The 21468-nt window shown below is 42.5% G+C and overlaps 2 protein-coding genes across 4 annotated transcripts; one reads left to right on the top strand and one right to left on the bottom strand.

The window, feature by feature from the left end:
• Positions 1-1615: 1615 nt before the first annotated feature.
• Positions 1616-3796, bottom strand: glrx3 (glutaredoxin 3). Its single transcript, XM_080767363.1, has one exon. It carries the CDS (start codon positions 3770-3772, stop codon positions 2726-2728), a length of 1047 nt encoding a protein of 348 aa, XP_080623489.1. The 5' UTR covers positions 3773-3796; the 3' UTR covers positions 1616-2725.
• A 370-nt stretch (positions 3797-4166) lies between these two features.
• bag6 (BCL2 associated athanogene 6) lies at positions 4167-20214 on the top strand. 3 transcript variants are annotated; one of them, XM_080767172.1, is made up of 24 exons: positions 4167-4410; positions 5180-5267; positions 5727-5844; positions 6358-6572; positions 7744-7815; positions 7908-8030; positions 8162-8358; positions 8586-8715; positions 10057-10260; positions 10534-10624; positions 11041-11486; positions 11770-11842; positions 11955-12313; positions 12669-12942; positions 13286-13455; positions 14277-14330; positions 14448-14556; positions 16464-16588; positions 16943-17077; positions 17315-17371; positions 17493-17702; positions 18011-18118; positions 18423-18569; positions 19559-20214. In XM_080767172.1, exons 2-24 carry the CDS (start codon positions 5187-5189, stop codon positions 19652-19654), a joined length of 3594 nt encoding a protein of 1197 aa, XP_080623298.1. In that variant the 5' UTR covers positions 4167-4410; positions 5180-5186; the 3' UTR covers positions 19655-20214. The 3 variants fall into 3 exon arrangements, with proteins under 3 accessions (XP_080623298.1, XP_080623299.1, XP_080623297.1); XM_080767173.1 differs by having other exon boundaries at positions 10534-10756; positions 12093-12313; XM_080767171.1 differs by having other exon boundaries at positions 4168-4410; positions 10534-10756.
• Positions 20215-21468: the final 1254 nt, after the last annotated feature.

The raw sequence follows: 21468 nt of genomic DNA, 5'->3' as shown, positions 1-21468 counted from the left end.
CAAGGGTTGCACAGACATCCACAAATTTCAACGGGTGCAGGATCCAAAAGAATAACTAAGAAAGGAAAGACTACCTAACGAAGGCCCCTGAGGCCGAAACGTATTGTTTTCCGCTCTGTTGCTAATAAATTGTTTTGGGGGCTTTTAAAACGGTGTGTGGATCTCCTCTTTCCTTTCTTTATTATGTACTTGTACACACATAAAAACAGACAGCCCTACAATCTTAAATATTCACAATTTACTGTAGTTATAAGATTACCTGTTCAGACAATAGTTTACACAGATCTGCACACAAGCATAATATTGCTTTGGTTGTAAGAGGATCCTTCTGATCATCTTGTGAACTTCTCTGAAATTCTCTTTTCAAACATACTGGCATGCTGCATAATTGGTTCATTTCTATAGGAACAGTACAGGTCATAATTATCTCACATATGTATGGCTCCAGTTAGCAGCAGAGTGCGTTTGACTGACATCTCTTCTGCCATAAACACAGTACTGTCCATCGGCTTGAACATCTGGACATCAGCCTCTCTGTGACTGACCGCTGCTATAAAGTACCATTTCCCTGTATACTGAAGAGAAAAAGAAGAAAGAATAGAGGATATTGTAACTACTACTAATGAACTGCATTAAGGCCAGATAATCTAAATAGAAATGTGATTTTGCATCTTACCTTTTGAGTGGTTAAATTGCTGGCAGACAAACTGACTGGAGTGGAGCAGGACAGAGATTGTGATAATAAACCAATCGCATGGAAAATTAATGACAATGTTTCATTCAACATTATTGCAGTCAGAACCTATTGTCAATTATCCTTAATAGAATGTATCTGTTGTATCTGTCCTGACACTGTGACACATTCAATTAGTTTTGAGTAATATCCCAGGATGTCACTTTTAAAGAGGTTAGAGAGCTGACATACAGTAGGTAATCATTAACACAATTTCAAATGAACCCCATGTCCTTGAGGTTTGTTTATATGCAAGGACATAAAGTTCTCTTCATTATTGATTTCACTTCTTGAATAAAAACACGTTACAAACGTAATGTTTCTTCAATACAAAATACTGTTTGTTTGTTTGTTTGTTTGTACTGTTTCATTCTTTGTTTAATGTACAGTCTATGCTGCAACCCAATTTGCCCTTCAGGGACACTAAATAAACTTGAACCTTGATACTGAATAATTCAATATCAATAATAATTTACTAGTAGACATGGGTGACAATAATGAACAGTAGCAGTGTACAGGCACTAAGCTCTTTGAAACACGGCAACGTTAATCGATTGACATGGGTTTACTCTGTTTACATACTCAAGTTAGTCTGGCAATCATTAAAGGCAGTGTTAAAAAATGGCTAATATAAAGAAATATAATAAATAGCTCTATATTCCAATAGCAACCATTGCTATAATGTTTGTTCGGTATAATAAGTGGTCTCTTGGTCTTTAGTAAAGATACAATACAGTAATACACTCTCCAGTGAGGAGAAAACTGGTAAATGGAAGTGAAGAAACTGAAATATTATTGTATAAGTATAGTATTGAAGTATATATATTAAGTAATGAACCCTCTATAGTAATTACAATCAGAATATTTTTTAATTTGTACTTTGTGCCCACAGATCTCTATATTTGCCATTGACAATGAAAGGAGAAATTGGGTCAAACCACTCATATCATATTTGCCATTGATAATGAAAGGAGAAATTAGGTGAAATGTCTGCCAAATATGACATACATTTGTACGATGACAAGAGCGCCCCTCACTTCACACATTTTTTAAACAAATGATCTTGGATTTCTTCTGAAAATATACTTTTGTTTGCAAGAATGAACTTAAATATCCTATGTTGAAATTATACTACATTTTATACCATCATAAAATTCAGGGGCTTTAGGCCCCTTGTGATGTGTAGGAAAAAGGATGTTTTCTGCAAGGGTAGCAGAAAACATTCTGAGGGCTGTGCCAGGCTCTATGCTAAACAGCTACCAATGTTAGGGGTTAATTTCAGTATCACTGAATGCTGAAACATCCATAACGAGTAGTAAAGTTATGATAATAATCACCATGCAATGGATGCATCTCTTATTTCATTTAGGTAGACAGAATAAAGAGACAAAGTCTACATAGTGAATTAGATGTTTTTTTATTTTATATCTTCTAGGTGAGCAACAGGAAAGACTTGTATTGATGCTAAGTATTTAACCAGAACAGGCCTGAACAATTTAACTGCATATATATAAATATGCATGTTTAGACTTTAGACCATTCTACAGTGTGTTAGAACTGTAAACCAATTGCACAGGAGCTAGAAAGAGTGGGCACTGGGCCATCTAACAGCTGGTAGGGTGGCACAGGGTGGCACACAAGAGCGGCAAGCCAGACCATTTGGTCTATGGATCATCCTGAATACTTCATCAGAAGAGATGCAATAAAATAAAGTCAAATTATTCTTCTGTTATATCTATCCTACTGAACGTTTTGCCAGAGAAAGAAAGGCAGGGTAGGCTTAATTTGGCAAATATCATTCAGCAGGCTTGAAGGGGGATGAATTTACATGCGCCTCTGAAAAGTAATACCAAAAGTTCAGTGCACACTAATATAAGCCGATTAAGTGAATAGAATTCGATGTTGACCAGGTAATCTTCCTATGGTGGTGGTTCTGTTTCTTTAGCAGTCATTTATTAGAAGAGGCTTCTCTGGACATGTGTTGTAGGTTGTTCATTCCCCCTTCAGCACGGACACTAGATCTCCACTCTCCTTCAGTTCCTTCATTATGTCCAGTCCTCCAATCAGGTCTCCCTTCACATAGAGCTGAGGGAAGGTCGGCCAGTTGGAATATGTCTTGAGACCCTGACGCACCTCTTCATCTTGCAGAATATCAAACGTGTCGTATGGGACCCCTGTATTATTCAAAATCTCCAATGTCTGCCTGCTGAACCCACATTTCGCTTCTTCCTTGTTGCCTTTCATAAACAGCATAACTGACCCCTGGTTGATTAAGCTCTTCAAACGGTGTTCCAGGGTGACACTCTTGGGACATGTGTTCTCCAGTTCCCCGGACTCGGCCAGCTCTTTCACTATGTCAAGCCCGCCGACCAGCTCTCCATTGGCATAGAGCTGAGGGTAGGTGGGCCAGTTGGAGTAGGTCTTCAATGCCTGGCGAACCTCCTCGTCGGACAAGATGTCAAAGCTGCTGAACTGAATGTTGTGCTCTTTCAACAGCCCCACTATCTGCCGACTAAATCCGCAGCGAGGCTCCTGCGCGGAGCCCTTCATGAAGAGCATGCAAGGCGCCGCGTTGATCAGCTTCTTCAGGCGCTGGTCCATGTCGTCTGCGGGGGGGCCCTGGCCGCCGTCTTGCGGGCCCGACGACACGGCCAGCCGTTGGATCTTTTTGGTCAGCTCCGGAGCGTGTGCGCCGTCGAGGCGGTCGACCTTCTCTCCTGACTTGAACAGGAGGAACGTCGGGACCGACGCGATCTCATACTTCTCGGAGACCTCCGGCACGGCCTCGGCCTCCAGCTTGATGAAGGTGGTGTACGTGTGTTCCTTGGCCAGTTCCGCCATCACCTCGTTCATCTGCGCGCACTGAGGGGCCCATTCTGCCTGGAAATGAACCACGGTCAGACATTTTCCAGCTTTGGTTAGAAAGTCTTCAAACTGCTGCTGGGACTTCGCCTCCACGAGATTCGCCATTTTCCTCGAGCTCTTCGACCGCTTCCAGTGTTCTTCAAACGTCACGTCCGGGCTGTTACACAAATACATGTAGTTACAGGGAAATGGGCGACCCGTTGAAATATTTCACGACAGGGATCACTTAGTGCTTTTAAGCAACGGCAGAAAAAGACTAAAAATTTTAGAAATTAACTTAATTCTGATAAACATTACTGTTATAAATGTATTGTGAATATAAATATGACGTCAGTAGTCTATGACGTTTCTACGACGTATTACTCCAAATGTGGGCCAGATCCCAGCCCAGAGCATAAACAAATAAACAAACAAACAAAAAAAGTGAGTTTGTGCCATTGATCCGTCCAGTGGTTTGTGAGATTACGGACACCGAAGGCCACTACGGGCGCGTTCGGAAATAGCGCACTGACTGAGCCCACTGCGCAATGCAAACTAATATGCGAGTGCGCTCCGGTGTGGTATTTCCGAACGCGCCCTTACAGTCCAAACTAACAGCGATCTCTGGAGTCACACAATTCGATAGGTAACTAATTACGGAGTTGTAGCGCCAGAAAAAAACAACAACAGCACAAGCTCACAGACAGCGAGCTAAGTCTTTTCTAGCAAGTACTAGAGAACTCAGTACCAGAGACTTAATTTACATGCATGGCACTGGAGATAAATAGCCGCATACGTTAAATAAGTTGAAGAAAGATTGCTTGACTTTCAAGGTAACTTTAACAAACACACTGTAAACCACATGGACATAATGTCTTTCCAACTACTTTCATAATGTAGGGCAGCCTTCTTTACACTTCCGTTGTTACAAACCTCAGTGAGTGCACTGCTACTGCTAGCCGGGTGCTAACGGTAGCTGCCCGTTGTGAAATGTCCATATATTACACGTTGTGTTGTGGAGTGTCAATGGAAACTGACACTGTATCCCACACTGGAAGGTGTCGTGTATGCAGCTGTCGATATTTACTCAACGCATTATCATAGCTAGCTGCCAACTGTCTATACTTTTCATTACCTGACGCTAACGAACTGATTAGCTTCGATTTAGCAACTCCCTTGTTCGCATTATAGTAGGTAATTTCTTATCGTTTTATGCTCCCCTGCTGTGAAATGCACTCCGGTATATTTTGGTTTATTAATAAAGTTTGTGAAATTGCGTCGTAATACTCATTGACGTGTACGTTATAAGCCAACATATGGGCATGATGTGACTATTCTACATGGCAAACTATGCTGGCCAATGGCCATTTCATAAAATCCTGATTTCACCCTCATTTTATTACATTTTTGTTTTAGAATAGCATTCTACTTCGGGTTTTGGTTGGACTCTTTACTTTTTCCAAGTTATATGAGAGGCATAAGTAACTGGATATCACAATCTCCTGGTAAGGCCATAATTACTACTACCAGTGCAGGGGACAGTCACGGGTGTGATGTGGAGCTACATGTATTTCACCTTTTAATGCTTCCCTGATGACACAGATTTACCATGGAAGAACAAACTGGTGACATAGAAGTGACAGTCAAAACATTAGACTCTCAAAGCAGAAGCTACACCGTAGGTGGTCAGGTAAATATTCAATTCTCCTTGCCCTTATTATTGACATTTAGTTAGTTGTATGTTTTGTTTTCAATTAATTCAGTGTACTAGCAGTGAATGATTATGAAATAGCCTATCTACAAGCTCACAACGCCTGCCATTGTGACCTTGTAGATCAGCTATTTTCACTATTTTCTTTCCTCCACCATTGTACAACGAAGTATAATACAGGGTTAAGTGGTTAATCACAACCATACTAATCAAATTAGTCGATTATAAAAAAATCTATTCCTATTTATTTGTGTCAATCCAATCCGTTGATGTAAGACATTTTTTGTAAATTATTTATAAAATAACAATTTTTTATTTGAATCTACAAAAGCTAGCCTAAGTCTGTTATTGTTTCTAAATACCCGTTTTGATATATTTTCGATCAATTGCCCAGGCCTAATCCTAAAGTGAATTTTTGTTTTATCTGGCCTGCCTCAGTTGACAGTGAAAGAATTCAAGGAACACATCGCACCTTCAGTGGGGATTCCTGTGGATAAACAGAGGTTGATCTATCAGGGCAGAGTCTTACAAGATGAAAGGACCCTGACAGACTATAGTAAGTAATGCATTGAAAACAAAGCAGAACATGGTATTAGTATGCAGCACTGCCTGTTGGCAAATCTCTCTTACAATCATTCGTCTTTGATACTACTAGATAGTACTTGTCTTGGCATTAGGACTGTGCTTTCTGTTATAGACATGTTGAGCTGAATTATGTTATTAAAGCATCACAGAACCTGTGATGTATCGAGTGATAGTAGGACTTTTGACGTAAAGTGAGGGTAACGGATGCAGTGTGTCGTCGGGACTGGACTGTGTGTGTGTGTGTCAGCCACTGTTCTTTTGGGCACATGAACGAGGCACAGCGGAGACGGGAGCGCAAAATGATCCGAAGTTTACAATAGTAGCTACTCCCAGAGTCCCATTGTTCCCACAGTGGAGAATCATTTGGAGCCTTTCACAGCTTTTTTTTATTGCCAAACTCTGAAAGTTACAAGTTGGTTTATGGTACAGGATTGTCCCTACTAGTGCATCCATTGGCTTAGTTATTTCTCTGCTGTTCTTCCAGATGTGGCTGGAAAGGTGATTCACCTTGTGGAGCGGGCGCCGCCTCCACCTTCCCAGCCCGGGTCAGGGTCAGGAGGCAGCTCAGCTGACAGTGGAGCCTCCTCATCCAGCCAGGGGACCTCCCAAGTACATCCACATGACCGCAATGCCAACAGCTATGTCATGCTGGGCACCTTCAACCTCCCTGTTAATATCATGGATCCTCAGCAAATGCAGGTAGGGCTGTTGGGTTCATTGTATTTTTTTATGTGTTTCTAGAAAGTAGAAAATGCATTTCCAAACAGGTAAACTGGTGCAGGATCTTTTTATTTTATTTTTATTTTTTTTGGCTTTTCTGCCTTTATTGATAGTTTCAAGTGAAGAGTGACAAGAAAGAGGGAGGGAGAGACATGCAGCAAATGTCGTCATGAGCGGGACTCGGAACATGCAACACACTGTCAGGCCTATGCGCCTGGACCACTAGGCCGCGCCCCAGGACGGAGAATTAAGATTAAATTGAGATTGTTAGCATTGAGATTTTGATAAACAGCCGAAGCCTTGTGATGCACTGAAATGAAAATTCTTGTCTGAAACTGAAACCGAAAATAAGGAAACACTTGGCTGAATACCGAAATACAGAGAATGCATGTTGTTTTTTGCTGTTCTAGCTGAGAGCAGGTGATGAAAGATAGGCATATACTGTATAGTACTGTCTGGACAGTTATAATATATTTTTAAAGATCAGTAGAATATATTTTTAATATGTATATAGGTAGGTAACAGGTACTGTATGTCGGACAGTCCTAATATACACAATACACTACTCTGAACACACAAGGGACAAAGATATAAAGTTCGCGTGACAGAAGCAGAGATGAATAGGAACTAATGAACGAAGTTACCAGGTAGACAAACCTAACGGAAGGAGGAAGATAAATGGAGACGGAGAGATTTGGAAAGAAAGACAAGAAGTTTAGACATTTGCACCAGTAGCTTACTTATTGATCTGGTGTTTTTTACTGAGAGAGATTCCCTTTAGATAAACCTGAGTCGCAACCTCTTGTTTGTAGATCAGCTATATTCAGTGCACGACACAACATGTCGTATGACTAAATATAAATTCACATTGTCTATACAGCACCAGCCAGTCCCACATTCATATTGGGTGATTATATTATTGGCATTGCTATTGTTTATTTTCAGCCAAATTATTTTGGCTGTTCAATGTTCGGTCCATCTCTACTTACAATGATTGTTCAACATTAAGCACAGTGGGAACAAGCAGCTTAACAGTGTGTGGACTCCACCTTTTTCTTATATGTTCATGTACAGTATGTTACCTTGTGTCAGGAGACAGCCACAATTATAGAAGGAGCATGAAATATATGCTGTTATCTCCTCCATTCAGATGTCTGTTCAGCAGATGGTTTCAGGCATGGGAGACAATGCCAGGAACGCCAGAGTCACAACCAGCACTGGGGTAAGTGGCTGGGCCAGCTGCATATACAGAAACACCCACGTCCCATTAGCCACTTTGTTGTTGAGTATTATTTATTTTCATGTATTTCTCAGACTAACGGATCCATGAATGTACACATCGATGTGGACCAGTCAGTGCAGAGTGAGCCCAGACTGAGGCTGCTATTGGCAGAGAACCTGCTTAGAGACACAACTACCCTCATCCAGAGAATGGAGGTAAGAGCTCAAATGTTTCAAGAGTCAAGACTTACAACTGGTTCAAAAGCACATCAAGCCAACCTCTTAATACCTGTCAGGGAGCGGGCACGCGTATGTGTTAAAATGACCTTATTATGTGACATTTTCAGGGCCAGCCGAGTGATGCACCTGCCCAACCAGATTCAACTCCTGCTGCTCCTCCCCCGGGTCCCTCCTCCTCATCCACCAACTCCACTCCCTCTCCCTCTGCTCAGCCTATGGACACCTCCCCGCCTCCTTCCACTCCTCCTCCTCTCCCCACAGCTTCTGCCCAGCCCGAGGGACCAACCCCCCATGCTGGACCCAAGTAAGACACCCGTTTTCTCTCTCTTTTTTTTTTACGACTCAATGTTTATTCCTTTTTTTTCCTTCAAATTGTACACAGAAAAAAAGGAGATGCATGAACAATGTAAATACAAGAATCAGACATGCCAATAGACAACAAATGAAACAAAAACAAGACAAAAAGTAAATTCTATACAGTACAATTGTGACTGATTCTCCTTTAAATTAACTCCTTTCTTCATCCTATAGTCATCCCAGCCCAGCTGAGCTAGTTGAGATGCTGTCTGAGCTGAGGCGAGTGGAGGGGAGGCTACAGCCCTTTATCCAGAGAGCCCACACCATCATGGAGACAGCTACCACTGCTGAATACAATAATACAGTAAGCTTTATTCTACCATAGACTCATTCAACCAGTGAAAATTCCTGTTGCTAGTATATACCGTACATAGCAACATCTAAAATAAATGACACAGATGGTTTCCAAGGTATAACTACGTATAAGCTTTCCTGGTCTTAATGGCTTAAAAGGCAACTGCCCACATGTTTCGACCTCGGAAGGTCTTCGTTAGGGCGAAATTACTCATATACGGTATATGTATTATATAGAATATGTTTTAATTGCGATACAGTTAAATGGAAACTTAAAGTGTACTACGTCAGTTCCATTGATCCAAGCCGGAACACGATCAATTGATCGATCATTAAAATAAAAATGCTCTGAAAATGCATCCCAGGGGTCACGGTGGCACAGTTGGTAGTGCTGTCGCCTCACAGCTAGAAGGTCCTGGTTTTGATTCCCGCTCGGGACGCTGTGGGCGCTGGCGGCGTGTTTCCTCCTCCGCGTCATCAGTGCCCATACCCAAAGGCGGGGTTGGCGAAAGGGCCTTTCTGTGTGGAGTTTGCATGTTCTCCCCGTGTCCCCTAGGGTAGGTACCCTCACAAAAAACATGCAGTAATCCTGGTCACTAAACTGCCTCCCCCTGGCCAGCCGGGGCGCCTGATGGAGGGGAAAGGAACTGGTTGGAATAACGTGTTCCTTCCATGCGCTACGTCCAACCAGGGAAACTCCCCCCTGTCAGGTGTAAAGGATCAACTTGGACACTCAGGCATGAAGGAAGCATGAGTTCAAGTCCGTTGCTCTCCCCTTGACCCCTATATATGGGGACTAGGTTGGTGGAGGGTGTGTAGAGCCCAGGATCACATTAGATGATTGACACAGGGGTGAAAAATGGGTTACAAAATCGTGGGATAAAAAATATATTAACAAAAAAAACATGGATTTTAATGGGTTAAGCTGATAGGTGCTGTGTTAAGCCATCAGATGAGTGGGCTGCGAACACCTTCAAGATTTTCAAGTTGACCCTAATCCAAAGTTTAGAGGATTTTGAATTGAATTAATTTCACCATCAGTTGATGCTTCAAAACCATAATGAGTAAAGTCGCTGGACTAATTTGTATTCTTCAAACAGTTCTTATATTACATGATTTAAAAAAATATAGTCTATGGGATTTTGAATGGAAACATATCTTGTGGTATTTAACATCAGACTTCAGCACTATATTTTGCCCTTGCACTCCCTCAGGTCTGGTAATGCCAACATCCTGGACAGAGGCCTCTATCTGTATATCCATATATTTATAGTTGGGCATGAATGGGGTTTTCATCTTTGATATACTGTATCTTAGAAAGTCAATGAACCAGATTTCATATCCTAAACAGGAGAGAGAGGAGGACCAGCGCATTCTTAACCTGGTGGGGGAGTCACTCCGTCTTCTTGGAAATGCTCTGGTAGCCCTGAGTGACCTGCGCTGCAACCTACTGAGCCCAACCCCCCGCCATTTGCATGTGGTCCGGCCCATGTCCCACTATACTAACCCAGTCACTATGCCTGGATCTGTGCACCACCACCACATCCCACTGCATGTAAGTGAAATTCTTATGTAGGTATGGAAAACAATATTGTTGTACATCCACATGAGCACTAGAGCAGTGTTAATTTTGTTGACTAGTAAGACCAAAGGACTAAGATGTAGTTGACTAAAACTAGACTAAGACTAAACAATTTCAGATGACTAAATGGGACTAAAACTAAATGGCATATTCAAAAGACTAAGACTAAAGCAGAATTTTCTTTCAAAATGAATACTACATATGAGCTATATTTGCTGAGTGACATTCTCTGAACAATACCAACAGGTCAACCTGGGTGCCACAGTGACTATGGCACCCAATGGCAATGAGGGACAGGCACCGCCCGCTCAGCCAGCCAGCCAGTCGGAGCAGGCAGGTCAGGGACAGACCACTCCCCCACAGACTCCTTTGTCCAATCAGCAGGCTGGACAGGGACATGCTGGCCCCCGGGTCATCAGGATCAGCCACCAGACAGTACCGGTGGTCATGATGCAGATGAACGCGGACGGTGTGTTGTCCCATACCCGCCACTGATGGAATGCTCTACTACTTGCCCTGTGGTCTTTGCTATACCATATTACCATCACACTCACTCTGTGTTCTTTAATATATTGCTGCAAAATCTTGTTGAATTTGCAGTGATCCAAAGTGTGAAAATGGCTTAGAATTATTTTAAATCTTTTTGTTGTTGTTGAATGGTGGCTCTGTAATTCTGCATGTGGTACATTGCAGAGATTATTCATTACTGCTGAGAGGAGCTTACATTACACTTTTGTGTTTGTTGGCTTGCAGGCCCTGGTGCTAACCCTCCAACAGCGGGACAACAGGCCCCTCCCCCACCTCCTCTTGAGCCAACCCCAGAGTTCATGCGAAACGTCATGCAGCAGATCAACCAATATGCTGCTGCCATGGCGGTCACCTATGCCAATGCACCCGTTGGGGTGGGCCAACCTGGCCCACCCCAGCCCACCCCTCCTGGGTCCACCTCTACGGCCACCTCCTCCACTACCACCACTGGGCCCAACACTCCCACCACAACCCCTACCGCCCCACCACCACCTCCCTATACCAGCCCCCACACCGCCCCACCACCACCCCCCTATACCGGCCCGCAGCCTCAGGCCAGGGTGGTGTTCACTCGCCCGGCCTTTGCACCTGGCATGCCCCCTCCGGCCTTTGGAACCCGGGGAGCCACAATCAATTTGAGGGCTGCCATGCCAGGCCAGCAGCCAGGACAGGTGGGAATTATACTGTAATTATTTGTCATCTCCGCCAGGCTGGAGCGGCTGGGAATTGTGGCTCAGAAGAGCTTGCTTTTCTAGTTTTATGGCATGCACTCACTTCTGGTGGATGAAACTCAATATCAGTGTTTCAAATGCAAACAAACAATTCCCGTAAAACCATGCCCACTGCAGGGGTGTATTAAACAACTCAAAGAGCAGTTCATTACATAACATTATTACTTACAGAGTCGGTAGTCTTTTTGCTGGAATAACTTAATCCACTGTCTTTTTTCCACAGGCCTTCAACCCTGCTGCCCTCAACCAAATGATTAGTGGACTGGTTGGACAGCTTCTGGTGCCAGGTCAGATGGGTAAGCAAGTGCAATTGCAAGATTAGTGATCAGAGCAGCAATAACTCCGAAGAGATCATCACAAGTCATAATGAATATACCACTACTTTATAATTCTCCTTTATCTTCACAGCTGGACAAACAGTCACCTCCTCTCACACAACATCTTCATCGTCATCTTACTCATCATCTTACTCATCATCATCATCCTCGTCTTCCCCATCCTCCTTTTCTTTCTCGTCTTCCACCGGAGGTCCTCCACCCTCCTCAGATTCCACTGCTCCACCAGGCCAAGCTGAGGCTACACCCAACCAGCCTCAGCCCAACTCCCAGGGGTTGCCCCCAGAGCTCAGCCAGCTGCTCGGCTCACTGCTTGGAGGCACTGCTGCAGGAGGCATGGCGGGTATGGGGCCTGGCGGGGCTCCATCTATCACAGTCACCACATCTGGTGTTCCGGCCTTCATCCAGGGAGTGTCTGACTTTATGCAACAGGTCAGTGGTACATTGATAGGTGTGTAATCTGTACGACCCGCAGTGTTATTTTACACAGCTTGCATGTGGTGACCTTGTCAACAGGACACAGATGGGTCAGGAAAAATAAATGATCTTTCAACATGCAATTGCTTATGCGCTCAATACCAGCTCATACTAACTTTGGCATAAACTATTTCCATAACCACCTGTATACTTGTATGACAAACAAATAATGGCTGATCTACAAGCTCACAAAGCGTCACGATGTGACATGTTAACGCATATTTTTGACGTTTAGTTTTATATGTATGACATAGAGATGGCAGGTTGAAAGTGTTTAATGAAGAATTCTTCATATCCTTTTCACTTCCAGGCATCCGGGCCTGTCTTCTCCACTCCCCCTTCTGCCCCAGGCTCCACACCTGTACCCCCCACAGGAACCACCCCTGGTCCTAATGTCCCCACAGAGGCAGAGGCCCTCAACCCAGAGCTGTTTACAGGCATTGTTCGGGGCGTCCTCACTACCATGATGGGCTCACTGGGACAGGCCCAGAATGATACAGAGAGTATTGCCCAGTTCATGCAGAGGCTCTCACAAAACGCCAACATCTTTGTCAGCCCTGAGGATCCTGCTGGAGGACCTGGAGGTCAGAATGAATCAAATCTAATGTCCTTCATTTTGTTGCTCATCGGTCACTAGTTGTTTTCCTGTTCATTTTCTTTGTCTTTTAGTCTATCATGTTCATTGTTTAGAACCCTTTCCTTCCCACTCTGCTAATTTGCAACTGAAGACTTCCCCATTCTTGGTTTTCCCCTTTCCCAAATGTTAACCATGTGAAAATATTATGTAATCATCTGGTGGAGCATATCATGTCAATATGCATACAGTAATTATCTGCTTTTGCTAAAGTGACACTTTATTTCCACTTTACTCATATTGGGGGTATTATTGATATCTACGGTTCCCGTGCCTCTTCCCTCCCTCCTCAGGTTTCTTCAGTGAGCTGCTGACATTGGTGTGTCAGACGTTCACCATGTCAGACCTGGTGATGCTGCTCCATGGCCAGCACCAGCCCCTGGGCCGCATTCAGCCCCAGCTGGCCCAGTTCTTCACCCAGAACTACCTCGATGGCAGGGAGCCCACTGACCAGAACATAGCTGTCAGTACCACTGACTCTCCACCTAGTAGTGCTGTTCAATTGACTGAAAATATATCCAAAAGCAATATTTAGAAACAATATCCGACTTATAACCATATAATAGAAGCAAGTCTTTTTTTAATACTTTTTTCTTTTTGTTGACAAAAACAAATGTCTAATAGATCTACAAATAATGTGATTAACCACTTATGCCCTGTATTATACTTTGTTGTACAATGGTGGCATGCAAAAATAGTGTAAATGGCAATCTAGCTCACAATGCATCTGGATGCAACACGTGATTTTGCAGATCTGCTTTTTTATTGTCGTTTCTTAATAGTAATCGAGACAAACTTGGAAATATAGGACGTGATGTTGATTTGAAGTCATAAAGCCCAGCCCTGCCACCTATTGTACAAAACCCAGTTGAAACAACCCAGACCTGAGTTTTCTGAGAAAAATATTTAACTATGTTAGTGGTTCTCGAACCTATTCTGCCGAGACACCCAAAAAATGTATTTGGCCCCCATCTCAAATTATTTTGTTCCCAGAAGAAAGGATTTAAGTTCAAATTGTTTGCTTTAAAATATTATTAATTATTTTGCACACATTTTCATGTTTCAAAAATAGATCTACAAACGCGATATGACCTTGTATTTGTATATCTGCAATTGTTGAATGGCCATTAAAGTATAAAATCCTGCTTTTTAGCGCAAATCTAAAATGACACTGAGGCTTTCCCGGTCTTGGGTTAATATCAGACCTGACTCTGAGTTACTTTTTTCCTCCGTTGGATCTGTCCACCCAAACCTCATAAACCCCATCTCTATTTTTACACTTAGGATGCTGCTGACACACTGGTCAACGAACTGGAGGAGGACATCACTGAAAGCTTTGTAAGTCTCCTGCAATACCAAATCTGGATTTTGACTTCATCGTATGATGGAGTATGCATAAAAACCTGTGAAGGTGTGACATTTCACCGTACGTTCATCTTCTCTTATATCCATCAGAGAGAGTCTTCAGTCAGTGTTTTGGAGGGCGTTGATGTCACGCAGACCAACATGGCCTTTTTCAGACAGCAGCTGACACGCATCGCTACGCATATTTTACGCTGTACCGGTAAGCACTGGGCCCCTGTAGAAAACACTGGGTTGTCTCAATATGTACCAGTGAGTACTGGGCCCCTGTAGAAAACACTGGGTTGTCTCAATATGTACCAGTAAGCACTGGGCCCTTGTAGAAAACACTGGGTTGTCTCAATATGTAGGTATTGGATGGAGCCCGCACACCACAGGTATAAGAAAGACGTTCTTTATAGAAATACTGACAACAATCAGGTCATGTGAACATACACAAAAGTTTGTACTTTTATACTAAGGGAGTGCCCCCATTAACCAATCAAAACACCACATTTTGGTGCCCCTCCCATCACTGCAGGTGTGACACGTCAATCCTGAGTGAGTAGGACCCAGACATATTGATGTAAATATAGTCTGTTCTAGTGCACTAATTAAAAACATTTTAAAACAACATATATATCTATACTCATTTCACTGGTACATCAAATAAAGATCTCACACGTCCTATCTACTAGGTCTCTGGGCTTAATTTACATTTCCAATGTTATTCCTTTTGTTGTATTGTTTTCCTTTTGTAAGGTAAAACTCTAGCAACTAAACTGAAAAACAGGAAAATACTGATGTAAGAATAGATAAAGAACAATCAAGATAACAACCAAAGGAACTACATAAATAAACCAAAACTATATATAATACACACCAAAAGATATACATAAAACAACAACATATGCACCAGGTTGGATTTATTCAACGCAGGAGGCCACTTTTTAAAGCTTAGGACAGTATTTTTTTAACCATATTTTTTACTTTTTTCTTTAATTGGAGAAGCAGAGCTTCACTCCAAACAAACCAAAAAAGGTTTCTACAGAAAGTGTCTACCGGTAATTTCATCTTCCTGGTTTAGGCCCTTCGGCATCATGGTTTGATGAGTATGAATATGGTAACTTTCTCTTCTTAATAAAAGGTTATCAATGTTACCTCCCCTTCTTGGGGTTTTAACGTGTTCTATACCAATGTATCTCAGGGAGGAGACACTATGTTGTGCTTCAGCAAAGTGTAAGGCCACTGGACTGCGTTGATCCTTGGTGCGTATGTTGCTCCGGTGTTCAGCAATCCTGGTTTTGAGAGCCATGGTGGTCTATCCTACATAGGTCGAGACCACAGGGACATGATATTAGGTTGTGAACATTGTTTTGATTACAGGTAATGAACCCTCTAATTTTTATTTTCTTCCCTGTGTGAGGATGGTTATAGGTGGTGCACTTCGTAGTGAAATTGCACTGTGTGGAGGCTCCACATCTATAGTTCCCATCTGGGTCATCTAGAAAAGTACCTTTTCTTAGGGGAGGTAGATCTGATTTTACCAATACATTTCTCAAATTGGGAGGACGTTTGTATACCACCCTTGGGGGATCTTTGAATACCTAATAACATATGTACCAGTAAGTACTGGGCCCCTGTAGAAAACATTTTGTTGTCTCAATCTGTACCGGTAAACTCTGGACCCCAGTTTGGGCTTTGAAAAGAGTTCAGTTGGCAGTAGGGCTGGGCAATTAACTGAAAACATATTGAAAACGATTTCCGACTTATAACCGAATAATCGAGAAGCAAGGTTATTGTTTCAATATTCTTTTTTGTATATATTAATGATTTGACATGAAGAAATTCTTATTTTTTAAAGTATATTTTTATTGGATAGTAGAGTATGGTGACAGGAAATGGAGGGGGGGGGTGACACGCAGCGAAGGTTTATCGGGATCGGATGACCATATAAGGCAGCTTTAGGGAGTGATATTTGGTTCATCTTATTATCATTATTGCAGATATACTGTACATAAGGAACAACAAAACAAAAAAGTATACCGTAATGTGTTGTGAATGAGAACTAGACGAGGAACCATTATTATGGTAAGTTAATAATGGTTCATTTGTGTTTGTTTCACACAGATCAGTCGTTTGGGCTCCGGCTGCTGCAGATGTGCAACCAAGCTCTGTTTGAGTGTCTGGCCCTCAACCTGTACTGCCTGAGAGGAGACCAGGCTGCCCTCACTGCAGTCATCAACCACCGCATAGTCCGTACACTCTCAAACATACCCATTCTCACTCGTCTCTCACTTTATATATATATTATATATATATATACACAATTTATATTTCCATGTTGGGGGGGCGTCCGCTAGGTCGGGAGGTGACGGGGTGCATGGCCAAAAATGTTTGGGAACCGCTGCCCTAGTGTGTAAGGACCTTTCAGAATTGATAGTAGATTGATATCTTTTAAGTTCTCTTCTGTCAGTCAGCCTTTATTTGATGTCATCAATCAGGACCATATGTCACGTTCAGCAAATCAATTGGTTTATGCACCAACTTGTTGATAGATGTTTTGTGTTAGAGCTTGATGTCCTACTGCTGCCCTCTTGTCATTCCAGCGAAGGATGTCGAGTGACATGAGCCCCAGTCTGATTAACTGGATGACCAGCATGATGACCATGCGGCTGCAGGTCATCTTGGAGCACATCCCGATCACACAGGAGCAGATCCAGACATACATAGTCCCCACTCAGGTAACACACGCACACATTCAAAAGACACAGATTTGTTTCCCTATCTGTCTGTCTGTTGTATTCCTTTTATCTTAGATAATACTGTTCTGCTAAATGCAACAGAAACACCCACATAACATGCCACACTGTGAGAGGAAAAGCATACCGTTTACATTGTCCCATGGCAGCCACAGATCCTGTTACATTAGACAACTGGTCTGAAATGGCAAATAAATATTGCATGATCTCCTTTCACAGAGAGACCAGTCTTCTGCGAGTGATACACCAGAGCCTGAACGGGCACAAAGTGTAAAGGTAAGCACTGCGTTGTCGTCTACTGCCCTCGAACCTGTATTCAGTCGGTTAAATAAGTAGATAAGTAGCAACTTTAGATTATTCTTGGTGTCTTCATTTTGTTTTGGTTTCTTTGCCCCAGATGGAGGACAGCCGCTCTCCGGCTCCAGCCGCCACAGCCGAGGAGGCCATGTCATCACGGGAGTCATCGCGGGAAACGGCGTTGCCAGGAGACGTTGGGGCCTCGGGAGGAGCTGCGCCATTGGGCGGAGCCATGGCTGCAGCAGGGGCTGAGGGAGGGAGGGAGGAGTCTGTCAGAGACTCAGAGGCATGGACAGCTACTGTACCGCCTGTAAGAACCCGTAACTGCTCTTTGTTCATAATGTGTTTTTTTTCCAGATGTGACCATGCATGGACTGTCAGTCCAAAATGTACTTTCTGGTCTGATATGACCTGCCTCTGCTCTGAGCAACTGTAATAGAAGATGCTCAATCCATCTCAGTTGGGAGGGGCGTGCGTGCGCTGGCTTGCGTAGATGCACATAACACTTTGATTATTATTGCATCTAGTGGAGTTGTGTTTCACTGCTGATTGCTGAAAGTAAATGTACTAAAATGATCCCTGCTGAGCCCAGTGTTTATCATTTGCCTATGATTGTAGGAGTGGGTGCCCATTATCAGATGTGACCTGATCACCCAGAGGAAGATGAAGGCCCAGCCTCCGTTGTCTGATGCCTATTTGCAAGGCATGCCTGCCAAGCGAAGGAAGGTAACGTGTTGCATTGTTATGATTTGTGATGCTTTATGATCTGCTATATTTAAAGAATCAGGCATGATCGATGCCTGATGACGGTCTGAACGAACGAAACGTTGCTCAATATAATTCTGTAAGTGAAGACAGTGTGCAGGATTAATTTTTTTTCCTACTCCTCCCGAAACCTTTTTAACAACACAAGGCTTCACTTATTTTTCACTTACTTTTCAGATGGACGTCTGCTGCCAAATGCATATCAATTCAGTGGTCCTTGACATGAACATGTTTGAGAACCACTGCCCGTGTGTGTGTGTTTCAGACAGGACAGGGAAGTGGAGCCCTCCTCTCCCTCTCTGACGCAGTGAGTCAGGCAGCCAGGACAGCAGGAGTGAAACCCATTACTGAGCCTGACAGGCTGCAGGAGGAGCTAGAGGACCATGAGATCCAGGAGGCCTATGCAGAACAGGTATTATCATTCATCATTTGAATCAAGCTACTTTAAAACTGTAACTAGTTAAGCTACAGGTTACTTTTCATAATATCATCGCTGTTTTTTTTTCCTAATGTTTTTTTTTTTCACACACACACACACACACACACACACACCCACACACACACACTTGAAAAAATAAAATAAAATAAGAAGCGCTACGTGGGTCCTTTATATGTAGAGAAAACTGTAGCAAAGCACAAGAGTTCTTAAAAAGTTCTATACCTTGAGTCAATGTCACTGTGGAGATATAAGGTGGCGAACTTAAAAGAGGGTCCAAGGCGGCTCTGTCCAGTAAAATCCTTTATTTCATATTCAAAACAATGCTTAATGTAAGTCGCTCTGGATTAAGAGCGTCTGCTAAATACCTAAATTGTAAATTGTAAGGGTTAAAAACACGACCAACGCGTTTCGGCCAGGCCTGCATGGGCCTTCATCAGGGTCAACTGACAACACACACACTTGACTTTTAAGGTTATCAACTCAAATGATCGACATCTGCCATTTTGGAATGCCTCGATGATGTGCTGTCCGACGTAATCAGAGGACCAGACAGAGAGCCGTGATTCTTGTCTCGGTGAAATGCTAACTCGACGCGCCCATTTCCTTGTCTGGTCGTCTCGAATCGCTTAATAGTTTTTTTCAAAAATGGCAGATCTACACGCTCACAATATGTTGCATTGCCACGTATTGTGAGCTTGTGGGTCTGTTTGGCACTTTTGTGTAAGATGACAAAGTAGGCTATTCATTTACAAGAAACAGCAACGATATGTACTGTAACTTACTAAACTCTTTTTACTTACTTTTAGTAAGTAGCTAGCTACTTAATAAAAGTAGCTAGCTAAATGTGGTTTTGTACCTAATATTTTGCTAGCTAAATTGGGTTTTGTACATAATATTTTGCTAATGTGGATGATCTCGGGTCAATTCTGTCGGTAATAATAATGATTGCTTTGTCCCCTTAGGTTAAAGCAGATCTCAAGAAGCGAGTGAGGGACGATCCCAATTTCAGCTCTCAGCAGTTCCCCAATGCACACAAAGCCTTCTCATCAGACTCATAATGTTTTTATTGCACACTTGATAACTTAACAAATCTGACACTCATAATTAACCTGCAAGCACTCTACTTGACCCTGCTCTTTGTATTTCTGTTAATTACCATTTAATGCAGCTTCACTACCAAAATGTAATAATTGTGTTCAAAGTCTTTTGATCAATTTTCACCTTGAGATTAATTGCCTCTGGCTAATATGTGACTACTCTCCTAGTGCCTATTTATTGGTTTGTGTTCATTTCTTTATTTTAGTCCATCTCATAGCTGAGAATGAAATCATGCTCCTTAAATCATTTTCAAATACGTTTTCACTGAACCTGGTCATTTTTATTTCCTTCGGGATACATTTGTATTTGTAAAGTACATTGTATTTTCACGAACCATACTTATTTTGCTTCCTGTTCCTTGTCTTGCCCAGTTGCCCTGTTAATTAGCCTGGATGATCATTATTTGGCTCTTATTTTAGCCTTCATCTCTTGATACCTTTCATGTCGAGAGTATACTTACATGTAATAAAATGCTGTTTGGTACATTAATGTACAGTGGGCTTAATAAAAAATGTTGATATACACAGCATTATTCTACTTAATCATACAATCATAGTACATACAGCGGCAGTGGCTCAAGGGTAGAGTGGCCGGTAGAACAGCTGGATGGGAAATGTGAGGTTCCCAGTTCGATTCCGTGCTCCCCCAGAGTTGGTGTCGAAGTGTCCTTGAGCAAGACGCTGAACCCATAATTGCTCCCAATGTGCAGGTTGGTGGCGCCTTGCATGGTTTCCGCCGCCATCGGTGTAACAAAGTGTGTGCGAATGGGTGAATGTGTGCACAATCGCTTTGGATAAAAGCGCTATACCATATTATATTGGTTCAATGTACATTACTTTAACAAGGCTATATTAGAGGAGGAGAACAGTGTCGAACATCTTTCAGCAACAATCCAAAGCTTCTCAAGAAGGGTCATCAAGAGAAAAGCAGACGAATGGCCTTGCTTGAAGGCAAGACTGAGCATTGAAGCTATCAGTTGTGAAAACATTAGAAGTGAACAAACCGAATGTAAAAGGCTCAAGCAAGATGCAACATTTTCTGCTACCATAGCTAAACATGATTCGTCAGATGGAACAGCTCATAGATTGGCAGGAGCAGACAGAATATGGAGGTAATCAAAAAATAAATACATTTTAGCTTGTGTATGTTTGTTGTTTGCACAAATTGTAACATGTACGTACCGATGTACAAGATGAAATACAACTTGTTTCTATCAGATTTAAATATGTTTTTGCCTTAAACACTGATTGTGCTTTCCCAATACCTGTACTGTAGGTTCAACCTTAATGAATGAAGGGGTTCCCCTTGCACCACAGCAAAGTAAGAAGACAGACCTTCTGAAGTTCTTGGATAATCTGCACAACAGAGGGAAATGTGAGTATATAGATACCATTCTAAATGCCATTTTAGGTGAGGGAATTTCAAAGAAAGACATTCTGACAGTCATCCTGTCACTTTGTGATTCAGATGAACCACACCCAGATGGATTGCCTGTCAAATTTTACCAATATTTCTCACACCAACTCCTTGACTATCTTCAAATATTTTTCAACGAGCTCCTCAATACCAAAGCAGTCACTTTTAATTTCAGTGACTCATTATTGATTCTTCTGCATCTGTTGACCACAGTTACTGCAAAGGTCTGTTACAGCAAGTACAGGTGTTCAACTGTGACTATGAGATTTTGACATGGATTCTTGCTGAGAGATTGCACAGTGTTATAGATCTTCAAAACCCAGGCCAACATATCCCACATCATCATATTCAAGCTTGC

The sequence above is a fragment of the Protomyctophum bolini genome, assembly GCF_963924005.1.
Source record: "Protomyctophum bolini genome assembly, chromosome: 7".
In the NCBI taxonomy this organism is placed as follows: Eukaryota; Metazoa; Chordata; class Actinopteri; order Myctophiformes; family Myctophidae; genus Protomyctophum; species Protomyctophum bolini.
Note: the sequence above shows the minus strand (reverse complement) of the source record. Positions and strands in the feature narration are given on the sequence as shown.

Coding starts and splice junctions, on each gene's coding strand:
- bag6 (XM_080767171.1), top strand. CDS start 5,187: ATGGAAGAACAAACTGGTGACATAGAAGTGACAGTCAAAACATTAGAC. Junction 12,943..13,285: donor TCCTGCTGGAGGACCTGGAG/GTCAGAATGAAT, acceptor CTCCCTCCTCAG/GTTTCTTCAGTGAGCTGCTG. Junction 16,589..16,942: donor CAGTCATCAACCACCGCATA/GTCCGTACACTC, acceptor TTGTCATTCCAG/CGAAGGATGTCGAGTGACAT.
- glrx3 (XM_080767363.1), bottom strand. CDS start 3,772: ATGTATTTGTGTAACAGCCCGGACGTGACGTTTGAAGAACACTGGAAG.